General features: G+C 34.3%; 1 protein-coding gene across 6 annotated transcripts in view; it reads right to left on the reverse strand.

The window, feature by feature from the left end:
• Nucleotides 1–15,530, reverse strand: part of FUT8 (fucosyltransferase 8) — a 302,069-nt gene that overhangs the window by 54,010 nt on the left and 232,529 nt on the right. For all 6 annotated transcript variants that reach the window (XM_032875174.1, XM_032875175.1, XM_032875170.1 and 3 more), the window contains one exon: nucleotides 6,609–6,846. In XM_032875174.1, coding sequence (XP_032731065.1) covers nucleotides 6,609–6,846 — 238 coding nt within the window. The remainder of the gene's footprint in view (nucleotides 1–6,608; nucleotides 6,847–15,530) is intronic.

Raw genomic sequence — 15,530 nt, forward strand, 5'->3', positions numbered from 1 at the left:
ACCATGGTTAGGCACAGAGACTGTCCTGAATATCTAGGAACTAAATAAAATTACTATTTATTTCCTCCCCCTGCCCTGTAACTTTTTTCAAACCTTTCATATAATTTCCATTGAAGAGTTATCTGTAGTATTTTCTTAGTCATTTGCAGTCCCTAATTAAAGAAGTCATTTTATCATGGTAGCACAGAATTATGATTTTAATTTATAGATCTTTCCCTTATCACTACAGGTATTTTATAAAATCATATACATAAGCACTACAATTTTAAAAAGGAAAAATTATATGACACTCTTCTAAAAGCTCAATCTTCATCTAAGAATAAAAAGATAAGTTTTCTGTTGTTGCAGGTTATAATCTAATAATATATTCCATTATCATGTTTGTATTTTAAAATCTGGGACCAAACATACACGATGAAAATAAACTATACATGAAAATGACCTTATACCTGTTATAGTTCTTAATCATTTTTCCTTGAGATTACAGCCCTACTAAAGTGGATAGAGAGGTAGGTCTTGAGTATCATGAGCTTTTTGTACAGCCAAACAGAGGTTCAGAAGCTATAATTAATTGCCGAAATCCAGAAAGATAAAAACAAGAGAAGTGAGATCAGATATGGTCAAACTCAGGGCCCATATTTTTTCCTCTTCCTCACATTACCTAAACAGAGAAATCAAGATGTCTTTGTAGCATGAGGGATCTAAAATACATGCATTTATTTCAAGTTTCTATTAATCAATCACCAAAGGTTGAAAATATTACTGTAAAAATGTCACATAGCATATCCATAGCGTATCCTAATAGGTCTAGTATGTCTATAGACTCTTAATCACTTCATTGGTTTATCAATCAGTCTATGTGAGTTTAGCCATTATTTAGGATACAAACTAGCTGGATCATTTAGATGATTTGACATCTTAGTAGTTCTTTAAATGTTAAAAATATTAGTTTCACAGGAAAACATGAAGTATAATTTAATTTATACTTTGTTTGCTAAAGATTTTCCTTTTGTGGTACCTGGGTGGCTCAGTCGGTTAAATGTCTGCCTTTGGCTCAGGTCATGGTCCCAAGGTCCTGGGATGGAGCCCCAAATTGGGCTCCCTGCTAGGCTGGGGGCCTGCTTCTCCCTCTCCCATTCCCTCTGCTTGTGCTCACTTTCTCTTTCTCTGTCAAATAAATAAAATCTTAAAAAAAAAAAAGAAAGATTATCCTTTTGACCTAAGTGACAGATAATTTGCTTAAGGAGTTTAGTGGTAGAACTACCATGTGATTGAGCAATCCCACTTCTAGGTATATATCCAAAGGAAATAAAATCACTGCTTCAGAGAGGTATCTGTACCCTCATTTTCACTGATTTTCACCTTATTCACAATAGCCAAGACACAGAAACAACCTACATGTCCACCAATGGATGAATGGATAAAGAAAATACACACACATAGAGGAGTATTATTCAGCCATGAGAAGGAAGGAAATCCCAGCATTTGTGACAACACCGATAGACCTTGAGGACATTATGCTAAGTGAAATAAGTCAGAGAAAGACAAATACTATATGATCTCATTTGTATGTGGCATCTAAAAAAAACTGAACTCGAAATAGAACAGATTGGCTGGAGAAGGGCAGAGGTAGAGGAAAAGGGTGAAGGTGGTCAAATGGTACCAACTTCCAGTTAAGATGTAAATTAGGCTGGGGATATAATGTACCATAACAGCTATAATTAACAAGGCTATACTGTGTATTTGAGAGTTATTAAAAGAATAAATCTTAAAAGTCCTTGTAAGTATACGAATTGATGGATGTTAACTATTATGTTGTACACTTTAAACTAATTCAATGTTATATGATAATTATATCTCAATAAAACTGGAAAAATAATTTGATCCATCAAGCTAGAAGGCTGAATTACCTTTCTATTCCTTCCATACAAAATGATAGTACAAATTGTTATCATACAAAAATTATCCAATTTCAAAATGCAGGGAAAATAGCACTATATAACTGTTTTAGACAATTAACAACAGTATTTTGGTTTTTTTTTTCTGAATTTAGTTTGTGTTATTTGTCAGCTTTTAAAAATTTACCAAGAATAAATTCTAAAGGGTATTAAAAATGAAACAAAAAATTTTTAATTAAAAAAAAGTTCAGTGGTACTTGGATAACACCAAGAACCAGCTGAAAATTTCTAACATTGCCCATCTCTGAAGAAAAATAAAACAAAGGGCTCTGAATCTTGAACTAAAACCTGTTGGTTTCAGGGAGGAACAAAATCGTACAACCACCCAAACAGAAACCCAATAAATGACACATGTTTTCAGAACAAAACTTCAGTCTCTCAATAACCAAACTCTACAAGGAACTACTTCTAGTTTCCCCAATGATTCCATGCTCTCTTGCCTCTCTTTTCACATGTTGTGCCCAATGACAGAAAATTCTTCTACCATATCTCTATCTGGCTGACTCCTACTCATACTTTGGGCCTCATTTTAAAAATCACTTCTTCCAGAAGAATCCCAAATATGTGTTAGATACATGCTTCAGAGTCCTATCAACTTACCCATATCACAGTATATTTTAATGTCCATTCAGTTGTCTGCCTTTCCCCCTAGGCTGCCCCTGACAGGATAGGGACTGTGTCTGTTTTCTTCGTGTAGTCCAGCATCGTGCCTGGCATGGAGCAGGGGCTTTTGTTAAATTACTTTTATTTTAAGATTGCCTCCATATAAGGATGACAAATAAAACTCTGACCAAAATCTTTTTGAAATGAGGTATGGAGAGAAGATAACCATCCAGTTTAGGTAACTAAATATAGCAAATGTCAATCTACCTAAAGATGTATTTAAATCAGGCACCTCTAGGGCATTAAATTTTTATCATATTTAGAAACACTTTTTGTTACTAGTCATTATCTTTATTTAAAAGAAAGTTTTCCAATTAGACCTATCAAATTAAGTCAGTTCAATTTATTACATATTAAGACAGTGGGAAAAGACAAGAGAAGGGAATACAAAATAGTCAAAGTGGTTTAACTGCTAATCTGAATAAATGTTCAATTTTTAGGACAGAAAGAAGAGTGGAGAATTGAGTTTAAATGGTTGAGGTTCTTTGTTGCTAAATCATCTATTCAAGACTATTTATATCAATTAGATAAGCATTTTGGAAGCTGGCCATCATAATAGCTTCAAACAGTTAATATATATTAAAAATCAAATCAATTAACTGTTGATACTTCAAACCATTAAACACCAAGATTCCACTCTGAATTATCATAAGGAATATATTTGGAAGAATGAGTCTTATTACATGTAGTTAGTTCAGGTTTAGGAAACAGCTTGTATATATAGAAAAACAAATTGTATATACAGAAAAATAAATTGTCCATTTTATCAGCAACTTTAGAATAGACATGACATCTATTGGTGATGGGAAAGATTATTATTATTATTTTAATTGGAAGCATAATTTTGAATATTTTGCTTTACTTAATGAAATTATTTAGTACAAAGGATATGATTTCATAAATAATGAAGGAGAAAAACAGAACTCAACCCACAATGAGGTATGCTTTAGCTACTGAAATGATCAGATGTGCATACTAACTCCTGTACTGGTGACAGATTTCAATAGAAATCACTAAATTCCACCTGCAGGCACATCATGTCAAGTGTGTATAAACAGTAATAATTTCATGGCAGTGGTGCCAGGGGAAATACCCCAAGATTCTTTATACAAGTCAGTACAATAACAGATGTAGTAGTTGATTTATGGCTAACTGAAGAATTAATGTTAAAGAACTTATTAAAATTCATTCTGTTTCCTCTAATTCTGAAATGGGTTAGTTTTTCCAAAAGGTATATATTCAGATAATGTATATAAACAGAAACAGAAGTGGAGAGCTACCACAGCTTTTATAAAAATAGAATATTCTAAGCTCAAAACATAAATCTCTTTCTTCTTTTAGATAAATGATTAGCATCTAAATTATTTTAGTTACAATGAGTTCTGTAAGCATACTGAAAATAATCACCAGTTTAATTAATTAAAGGTGTCCAACAGGCACAGTTTAATTCATTAGCACAAAGAAAAGTATATGATTTTATACAATACCTGTAGTGATAAGGGAAAGATCTATAAATTAAAATCGTAATTCTGTGCTACCATGATAAAATGACTTCTTTAATTAGGGACTGCAAATGACTGAGAAGAAAATACCACAGATAACTCTTCAGTGGAAATTATATGGAAGGTTTGAAAAAAGTTACAGGGCAGGGGGAGGAAATAAATAGTAATTTTATTTAGTTCCTAGATATTCAGGACAGTCTCTGTGCCCACCATGGTTGTAATGGGTAAGGTGTTGGGCATGAATGAACTGGGAAGGATGTAGACGGAAGGGAGGTGGAAGTCAATGTGCCAACCACAGTTCTGTTATTTATAAGATGCATAATTCTGGATAAATCAGCTGGTGTCTACTAGGCCTTAGAATCCACATAAAAGAAGGATGGTTTCTAGAACCTGTTTAACTATAACATTAAGAAATTCAGAAATTCTGCATGTTTCAAATTCAAGCCTGTTTAGCCTTCAAGTGCTATAGTTGCCAATACAGACTACAAAACGTATGAGCAAGGACTAAAAATCAAACCAAACAATGAGTTGTAGCTTTTAGGCAAGGCAAAACTATATACTAAATTTGGTAAGTCTAGTGAGGCCAACTTTTTACTTTTCTATTAACATAAGAACCTTGCCCTACTCTGACTGCATACTTCACAAGCAAAGAGGCTTGAAACTAAACTGAGTTCACAAAATGAAAAAGCTAGCTACCATGAATCTGACAGAACTGCTTTTCCTGTATCTTCCTAACCTTGACACCTAATCTGTTTGCCCCAGCTGTAAACTATAGAGCAGATCAATGGGAGATGTAACCTCAAAATCAAAGCTTAGCTAAGGTTCTAGATTAAGAGGTTCTTTTAAAACTTGGAGTTACAAAGAAAAAATATGTTGATATATACAATAGGGCTCCTAAATCATCCTAAGGAAGGCAAAACTCACATCACAAAAAAATACTTTAAATCCATATAGAACTGGGACACCTGAGTGGCTCAGTCAGTTAAGTGTCTGCCTTTGGCTCAGGTCATGATCCCACGGTTCTGGGATTGAGCCCTGTGTTGCACTCCTTGCTCAGCAGGGAGCCTCCTTCTCCCTCTTCTACTCCCCCTCCCCCTGCTTGTGTGCTTGCTCTCTTTCTCTCTCTCAAGTAAATAAATAAAATCTTTAAAAAATAAAAAGTAAATCATATAGAAAATTTTATAGCACAACTTAAAGCATTTTATAAAAATTACCCAATTAGCTTTTCTGTCGCTTCTGTGAAGAGTCAGGTAGTATCTGATATTTTCCAAAGGAAGTAAAAAGACACAAAGGAACTAAAGTTACTCACTTTGGCAATGACAGAGCTACTTAATTCCACATCTACTGTTAAATTTGTGAAAAAAGATGCTCTGCTCCATGAGAAATTATATTAACATAAATGCCTCAGCCTTTTGAAAAATTTTTGACTTCCCACAAGATCTAAGTGCAGAGATGGTGTATTGTCTTGTTTAGCATTTTACCTAATCACTTAGTTCAGTATCTGCCACACTCTAGGTACTCACTGTATATCTACCCAATGAATAAAGCTATTAACAGTAGTTAAAATTACTAGAATTCATGTATCAAGTACTATGCTAAGTGCATTACATATATTGTTTCACTTAATCCTACCAAGCAACTCAAAGAGGTAAGTAAATTATTACTTCCCATTTTACAGATGAGAGAACTAAGGCCTAGGTTACATAACTTGCCCAAGATTACAAACTGATAAAGCCAGGATTTTCACAGGGGTAGCCCAACTTTAGACCTTGTTTAAAGATCACCATGGTGTAGAAAGAACAATAGATAAGCAGTAAGAAACTCTATATTTTATTTCCTTTATCACTAAATTCTTGGAGATAATGTCTAGCACAGTACCTTATTCATATTTTTCCTCATCAAATGTTCCCTAAATAAAATTAAAATTGCACAAGCAAATCAGGTTTCATTGTCCTGAACTATAAAATGGAGGTAAAGATGCCTGCATGGTTTGCCTCAGTGATTCTCAAAAGTGTCGTCCCTGGATCTGGAAAATTTGTTAGACATGCAAATTCTCAGCACCCCTCCCAAACCTACTGAATCAGAAGCCAGTGTTTTTACAAACCTTCCAAGTGATTCTAACACATGGTGAAGATTCTCATTTATCAGTCTACTTTACTAAATAATTATGAATATCAAATGAGTTCAATAATGTGAAAGTACCCTAAAAAGTGAATCATGTATTATCATTAAAAGAGTAAATTACATTCCTTAAAAAAACGTAGTGGTTTTGCTAAAGCCAGATAAAAATGAACATTAGAAATGAAATAGGTCATAAAGCACTTTTAAAACAAAGTATCATTCTAAATTTTACCTTGGTAACATTGAAGAGTCATGGATCCAGAGAAAAAGATGACCACGAGCCATAAAACTGAGCCTAGAAATCTGATAATGTGGAACGTGGCAGTTCAACCCAGAAATGTGAAATACTACACAGCCTTCTTACCTGACCAGTGTCCAGTGGAGGTGCCAGATCTGTCTGTACATGTCTCACTTACAGGTCTAAACACAGTTTCCCAACCTCCAGTAGCATAGCGCCAATTCTGAGATTCCAAGATGAGTGTTCGCTGAGTACCATATGCAATCATGAAGCAGTAGACCACGTGATGGAGTTGACAGCCATAGCCACAGCCTTTGTTGATATTACATACCAGCTTCTTGGCTTTGCTGCAGTCCTTGGGATTCTGTCAGGGAGAAAGACAAAGGTGAAGAGAGGTCATCTTCTCTTTTATAACTGACAAGTGTCAAAAATCATATAATTAGCCAGGACTGATCCAGCATAACTTTTTTTTTTTGAAGATTTTATTTATCCATTTGAGAGAGAAAGTGAGAGAGAGCAGGAGAGGGGAGAAGGTCAGAGGGAGAAGCAAACTCCCTGTGGAGCTGGGAGTCTGATGCTGGATGTAGTCCTGGGACTCTGGGATCATGACCTGAGCCGAAGGCAGACAGACACTTAACCAACTGAGCCACCCAGGTGCCCTGATCCAGTGTATCTTACTAAACAAAGAAACCAGCTTTAAGGATTGAATTTCAAAGAATCCAGTGAAAGTTTATTTTAAAGAGATAGCAATGAGAAGGAACAACTGCTTTGGAAACATCACTAAACAAATATAAAACGAAGCATTACATTGAAAAAAATACTCTTTCACTTCTCTATCACTCAGAATATGCAAGTACGATAATCTCTGAACTCAGAGTTGTATAGACTAAGATTTTTACGAAAGAAGTAAAATAGTTTATTTATTCCAGTTCTATTTCAGCATGTTGTGCCTACCTTTTCAGCTGAAACTCAAATCATCTTAAATGCAAAACTATAATTTACCTCTTAATTCCATCTATCTTCAGAGTTCTAGATGTCACAAACAAAATGTATTTTTTCATTACAGAAGTAAAACCACTGAATAAAAAAAATGAGTTCAGGACTTAAAAAAAACTAATCTTGGTGATTGCTCCTAATTATTTCATAATAAAAAGTAGAATATGTTCTATATCATGCCAATTTTTTAGTCATTGAAGTATAATTAAAGTGTTATGTTAGTTTTAGGTGTACAACATGATTCAACAATCCTATACAGTACTCAATGCTCATCATAAGTGTAGTCACCATCTGTTACCAAACATTATTACAATATTATTGACTATATTTCCTATGCTGTACTTTTCATCTCCTTGACTATTTTATAACTGGAAGTTTGTACTTCTTAATCCCCTTTATCTATTTCATACCTAACTGCCCACCTACTGTTATGCCAATTTTTAATCAGGAGGTCCATTTTTCTATTTGTATTCCCTGCTATAAGATGAATAGCAAGTGGTTAAAACAATATTATCTAACAGTGGGTGCAACAGGGTTAGTTAATGAGAGATGTCCTTTTTATTCTAAAGCTTTGACTCTGCTATAATTCATATGGCTATTATTAAATATCCGTAGGCATCTTAGTCTTCAAATAAAAATTTGTTTTGACAGGGACTCCTTAGCCGAGGAAGTTTTAAGCTGCTTTGTTTGCAAGGTTTAAAGAAAGGATGGGTGCCTTCAGGAACAGAATCTTTTCTCCCACAAAGTGAGAAGCAAAGAAACCAGTTCTCAATTTATATGAGCCCTGAGAAAAAGCAACTGCCAAACCACAAATCTACAACTCTTTCCCAAGATATCATCTACTTGGTCAAGCAGAGCCTTAGAAACAAAAGCTAGGAAGGTGAAGGTATAAAATGATTCTGAAGGAAAAGCTGAGAAGGGAAAATGCAACACAGTTGCTCCACAGCAGACTGGTCTTCTTAGATAAAGCTGAACCCAATACCAAGAGCCTTCTTTAAAAAAAAAAAAAAAAAAAAATATTTATTTGAGAGGGAGAGAGAGCAAGCAAGAGCACAAGAGAAGGGGGAAAAAGAAGCAGACACCCTGCCCTGTTGAGCAGGGAGCCCTAAGTGGGGCTCTATCCTAGGACACTGGGATCATGACCTGAGCCAAAGGCAGATGCTTAAACCACTGAGCCATGCAGGTGCCCCTATCAAGAACCTTCTGAAAAGATAAGAGTCCTTATGAATCTAAGAGAATCCAGATAAAACTCAGCAAGATTTGGTCAATACTGTTTCCCTAATCAAGTACTAGAATTGCTGATTCTTTTCATTTTGAGACTTTGAAATCTAGTTGGTTTAGCCATAAAAGATTTGAGAGGAACAGAAGGGTATGTGATGTGTTATTAGAAGACCAGTATCATTTATTTTCTATCCACTATAATGTAAGAATCTTGGGAATAAATAACATTTTCAAACTGATCCAAAGCTTTATTATTAACTCAACAGTTTATCTAAAGGGCAAATAAAGAAACTGATATTTGTCAGATTTTTCATGATTTGTAAGAAATATAGCACTTGAATATCTCTAAAATTCATATGAATGAAAAAGCAAATGTCCTTTATATATTTTTCAAAAGACTTTTTCTTTTAGAACAGCTTTTAGATATACAGAATTATTGCAAAGATAGTACAGAGATCCCATATACCTCACATCCAGTTTCCCCTATTATGTCTAACATTAATCTTCATTTTTTTAATGAAAAAAAGAGTGAGGGAACATAATAATTAAACATTTGAAACCACAAGCTGGTTTTTTTTTTTTAATAAAAAGAAGACACATCTGCATTAAGACAAGCACATCTACTGTGTTTCCTGAGTTTAATTAGAATGCAATGCTTTGAGCACAAGAACTGAGTCCTAAGAGAAAGAAATGGACAGTTTATGAAACGAAGCTTAAATCAAGATTTTCAGCGCTCCTCAAACCAAGCTAAATCAAGAATATATTAAATCTTTCTGTTAAGCCATAGACAACACAGAGAAAGGAAAATTTGGATCTGGGAATGATAAAGGTCTACATATATACAGGGTAACCAACAGAAGATTCAAAGGCAGAGGCTAGCAGTAAGAGAAGAGAAAATGAATGACTAGAGCAAGAACAGTCAATAAAGTACTGAAGAAGCTCAGAGCCACAGCCCAATTTTTTCATAAAAATATTTAAAAGTCTGAAAAGTTCAAAATATCTTGTTCATAAAAAGCCAGAGAGTGAGAAATAGAAAAAAAAAAAAAAAGTGTGTTTCTAACATAAGATTAGGCTCACCAGAATAAATATCTAGAAAAAAAACAAGCAACAAACAGATTTACAGGAATCTATAAATTGTTGTTACACACACACACACGCATGTGTGCATATATATGTATGCATAATCTTCAAATTTCTTACCAAATAGCCTTTGTCAATTGCCATTGATCCTGGTTTTACACTTTCTGTCTTCAAAAGTCTTGTTGGTATGTCTCATCCATAAGCAAGCATATATAGAAGGGCCTCATTACTAAAAGAAGCTTTAATTATGCTAACGCTTTTACAGCGGAGCTATATCTGATGATAAAATCTGTTTTTCAATAACTTATATATATGTGCCTAATGTATTTCCTTCTATATCTATCAGTTATGCAAAAGTGCTGGCATATTGTTTTGTTCTATACTGTGATTCTTTTGATTCTTCTCCTCTCTCCTCTTTTATGACACTCTCCACTCATCACACATACACACACCTGACGTGTGTGTGTGGAATATGATACACTCCCAGTAGAAGTCCTACCAGGAAGTACTTCTCATCTGAGAATGGAAGACGGGGAAATACAGATTGAAAATACACCTCTTAGGTCCCCTGGAAGTGGGTCTCACTTCTCTCTGCCTTGAGTATCACTCACTGACCAAGTAAAAGTGAACTTTTGTTCATTAATTAAGTATTTATTAAGCCCTTAATATATACAACAAAACTCAGGAGATGAACAACCCAATAGAATAAGAAATCATACATAAATAATAACAGACAACTTAAATTTAATAAGACTGTGATGAACAAGAAATTAAGGACTAGAAGAAGGAAAAATCACTTTCAGCTGAACTGGAAAGCGTTAAAAGATAAATTCATTGTGTTTATGAAATGCTAAGTAAAAGTACTTTTTTCATTAGTAAATGAGTGTCCATATTGTAAAGAATGATAGTTAAGAGCAAAGTAAAATTATAAACTCTTTAAATTATACTTATAATGTGGGATTTTTTATACATAGGGTCTTCTTGGAAGTCAAAGGCATTAATAGGCACATACATTCTTCTTCCTTGCAATGACGAGGATTATTCAAGTTTCAGAAACAGGAGGTAATTTTGTCAAAATTACTTGAGACAACATGCTCTAGTTAAAGAACTTTGCATAGAGAAGCTTAAGATACAATTTTGTTCTAATTCAGGCTCTGTTATGAATTAAGTTGTATGATTTTGATTCATTTTCCTACTTTAAAATTGTGACAAAAATTATCTCCCTATCTCTTTCTGCTTATCCATCCTTCCTTCTCAGAAATACTATGAAGCTAAATGACATGATACATGTTCAAAGCTAATTCAAACATACTTTCTCATTTATCCTCATAATCTCAAGAGATACTATTTCACACTGGACAAACGCAGTATTTCGTGCATTTAGTGCACAAGGTAGCCCAATTATGTACCTTTATAAGCTAACAATATTATGTAACATTCTTATAGTTATAATTCTCCAGCAAAGCTATCACTACAGTACATACAAACCACAAAATAAGGACTTAAGGTAAAACAGCATTCTTCTGTATTGTTTCCTTTTCTTCCTTTTTTTTTTTTTAAATACTATCTGAGGCATTTGTTCTGACATTGCTAGTTTCCAAGAATGACTCTCGATCAATAGAACCAAAAGCTGTACTTTTTCTCATTATCCTATAAATAAAAATTGAGACATATATTAAAATCAATATGCCTCTAGGGTGGTACATTAAGAGAAACAGCATCTCTTAAACCTAAATGATTACTAATTCACTAAAGGCACCACCATAATGCTGAAATATTTTAGACCTTTTTAGTTTGGTTAAAATACAAATATAGTTACTATCGAACATATTTCAAATTAGGAAGCCGGTTTAATTTCTACTTTGCTAAAAACAAGTAATTTTGAATCAACTAGTAAACCAGAATTATTCTTACATTATGTAGGCTCTGCTAAGATTTAGAAGTTCACATGGCCTTCATTTAGTAAATTAGTAGTAATTGTGAATTAATGATGTAACATTATAAAATAGTACTGATTCCATGACTTTTAAATTAAATCAGAGATAAAGCCTTTTGCCACGACTATTTAGATTTCCAATACACACAAGTAAAAGCCTCTTCAGAGGAAAATTTTCCAGCCACCATGTAATTTTCCTCACTTATCTGCCTAGATTTACTACAGAACAAAAACATTGTGTCAAAAGGCTAAATTAACAAGAAACAAAAAAAACTTAGTCAACATAAACTGGACATAGTATCTCCAGGCAACTCCTGTAAAGAGTAAATGCTCATTAACAATTAGTTCAATTGAATTCCATGTAGGGAGAGAAAGGTGATATCAAGCTGACAGTAACAAAAATAAATTAATTGGTGACAAGCCAGAATTTAGAATTCAGCTCTCTCAATCTATTGTTCAATGCTCTTATGTATCCTCCCATGAGGTCTTTAATCTATGATTCAACAAGAAGTACAGGCTCAGAGGACTTATCTGATCACTCTCCTAGCTTTATAGACAAATGCACACTTGACAATAAGAATTTCATATATTTAAAGTATACAACATGTTGATATATATACATATATACACATACATACATACACTGTGAAATGATTACCACAATCAAGCTAATTAACATATCCATCACTTCATATCATTACAATTTACCTTCGGTAGTGAGAACTCTTGAGATCAACTCTCGTAGCAAATTTCAAGTATATAATGCCATTATTATTAATTATAGTCATTATGCTGTACATTAGATCTCTAGAACTTACTCATCCCACATAAGTGAACTTCTGTACCTTCGATCAACATCTCTCCATTTCCCCCATCTCCTTGTTCCTGGTTACTACTGTACTACTCTCTGCTTTTATGAATTTGACATTTTTAGATTGCACATATGAGATCATGCAATATTTATCTTCCTGTGTCTTATCCATCTTGCAAAAGCAGATTTTCTTATTTTGTGGCTGAATAACATTCCATTTTACACACACACACACATCCATTTATCCATTGACTGACACATAGGTTGTTTCCATATTTTAACTCTTGTGAATAATGCTGCAGTGAACAAGGGGTACAGTATCTCTTTGAGATAGATTTTTTTAAATTTCCTTTAGATATATACTACCAAGAAGTGGGATTGCTGTATCATATAGTAGTTCTATTTTTAACTTTTTGAGGAATCTATATACTGTTTTCTATAATGGCTATTCCAACTTACATTCCCACCAATGGTGTCCAAGGGTTCCCTTTTCTCCACATCCTTACAAAACTTGTTATTTTTCATGATAATATTTATGATAATAGCCAGTCTAACAGGTTAGAGGTGATATCTCATTGTTTCCCTGATTAGTGATCTCTTGACCATTCACAGGTCTTCTTCTGAGAAATGTCAGTTCAGATCCTCAGTCTGTATTTTAATTATGTTGTTTGTTTTTTGCTATTGAGTTGAATTCCCTATACATCTGGATGTTAACTCCTTATGAGATAAATGATTTACAAATATTTTCTCCCATTCTGCAGGTTGTCTTTTCATTTTGTTTATCATTTCATTTGCTGTGTAGAAGCCTTTTCATTTGCTGCAGTCACTTGCTGATTTTTACTTTTGTTGATTGTGCTTTTGGTGTCATATCCAAAAACTCTTTGTCAAGAACAATGTCCAACGAGCTTTCCCTCTAAGTTTTCTTCTAGTACTTTGATGGTTTCAGGTCTTACATTTAAGGACCAAGACTCAGAACCCTGAGGATTCTTCCAGTAACTCTCTAATAGCATTTCTTCTCTAGGGAGGAGTTAAGCCATAGACAGCTTATATTTCTAAAGAAGAGAGGTCAGAAACCAAAGGAATGAGCCAGGTAAGTCAAATTTTATTGTCCTCTTTGTCTCCTCTAATCACAAGACTGAAAAGTCTTTAATTTGTTTGTTTAAAAAGATCTGCAACATCTAGCTTTCTGTTGGTAATGAAGAAAAGATTCATTAATAGTGTAGTAAAAGCATTTCATTGTATTGGAAACAGTCTGATTTTATTTCTCTAAAATTATTTTCAGAGCCAAAGCAGAGAAGGTAATGAAGCAAATAAGAGAACTGGAGTACTGCATTGTGGTAATTAAAATGAAAACTCTGGGCATAGTTAATAACCATGAAAGAGAAAGTTAAAAAGCATTCTCATTTTTAAAAGCCAGGCCTGGAAATTATTGTCTTTTAACCCATTAAACATGAATATTTTCATAGCAAAGTTAAGATAGTACAGAGGTGTCCTATCTACCCCTCCTACAAAGAACAATTTGTTCCAAGTAGTATGAACAACTCAATAGCTTAGGCCCAAGTAGGCTATCCAATACTGCAGGAAATCAATTTCCCTTTAGGTATTTTATAAACTTTTAAGTGTGGAAACTTGATGGAGAAAAGATATCAAGATACATACACACTGAACAAAGGGATATGGTCACTATACAGCTATAGGAGAGGAAAAATCTTGGTAAGTAAAGCAACAAAAAATTGGCTTACTTTAAACACATATTTGAAATTTTTGCTCTTTGCCTAGAAGGCTCTATTGAAAGTTCTAAAGCCATTTTTAAAAAAGATGGAAATTCTACTAATCCAGTGGAAAGCAACAAACATGATGGGGCATTTCTTCTACGGAGGGTCTTTGAGACAGCAGTCCTTCATCTCTGGATATCCCAGGTGGTCTCTACAAAATCTCTACTTCAGGCTCAAGAGATGAGTACATTAGAGCAACCTCGGTAACATTTTCTGCTATGGTAAAAGCCACAAAGGAAAGGCAGAGAAAGAATGAAATGCATCCAAATCCAACTTTTCTCATTCAGGAATCCAATGTAAATAAGGCTGGTGAAGAAAAGCTAAGTTACCCTAGAGGCCAGATTCTGCTAATCCTACACAAATGTACAGAAGATGTATAACCTCAAGCACCTTCAATTTTTCTCCAGAGGTTTAGAGTCTGATTTCTAGGTGTCAGAACCAACAAACTGCTCAGTTTAAAAATAACATACTTTTCGGGCACCTGGGTGGCTCAGTGGGTTAAGCCTCTGCCTTCGGCTCAGGTCATGATCTCAGGGTCCTAGGATGGAGTATCGCATTGGGCTCTCTGCTGAGCAGAGAGCCTGCTTCCCCCTCTCTCTCTGCCTGCCTCTCTGCCTACTTGTGATTTCTCTCTCTGTGTGTCAAATAAATAAAATCTTTTTTTAAAAAAAAGTAAAAAAAAATCATACTTTCAAAATTAAAGTTGAATTTCAGAAATGTCCTCCACTATTTTACTTAACAGAACTCATTCAGCTTTCTTTCCTTAAAACTGAGATTCAGAGAGGACATGGCAGGTTCTCTTTTAAAAAGATGGAGAAGGGAAAAGAATAGGGAAAGGACAGAGGGAAAGGGAAGAAAGGGGGAAGAGGGAAGAAAGAGGGAGGAAAGGGGGAAAAGGGAAGAAGTGTTGAGGGAAAGAGCAGGGCTGGGGTGGGGAGAGGGAGAAAAGTAAAAGCAAACTGGGAATGGTTAGTCCAGATCAAAAGATGATGTAAAAACAAAAAAAGGATAAAGTAGACGGCAGATACAAAAGAGAAACATTAGTTGAAACTGTTCTGTGCAAAGGCTGCTGCAAATGTTTAGTTTTGTTGTAAATAAATGAGTAACTTAAACTGTTACCTCTTCCATTCTGCAAAGTGCCATTCATCCCAGGAGCACTGGTACTTGCAGCACTTGTCTGTCTACTCACTGGCTTTTAAATCAAACCATCAACAATAACTAAACCGGAG

Source organism: Lontra canadensis, unplaced genomic scaffold (assembly GCF_010015895.1).
Source record: "Lontra canadensis isolate GAN:19392208 unplaced genomic scaffold, GSC_riverotter_1.0 scaffold55, whole genome shotgun sequence".
Lineage (NCBI taxonomy): Eukaryota > Metazoa > Chordata > Mammalia > Carnivora > Mustelidae > Lontra > Lontra canadensis.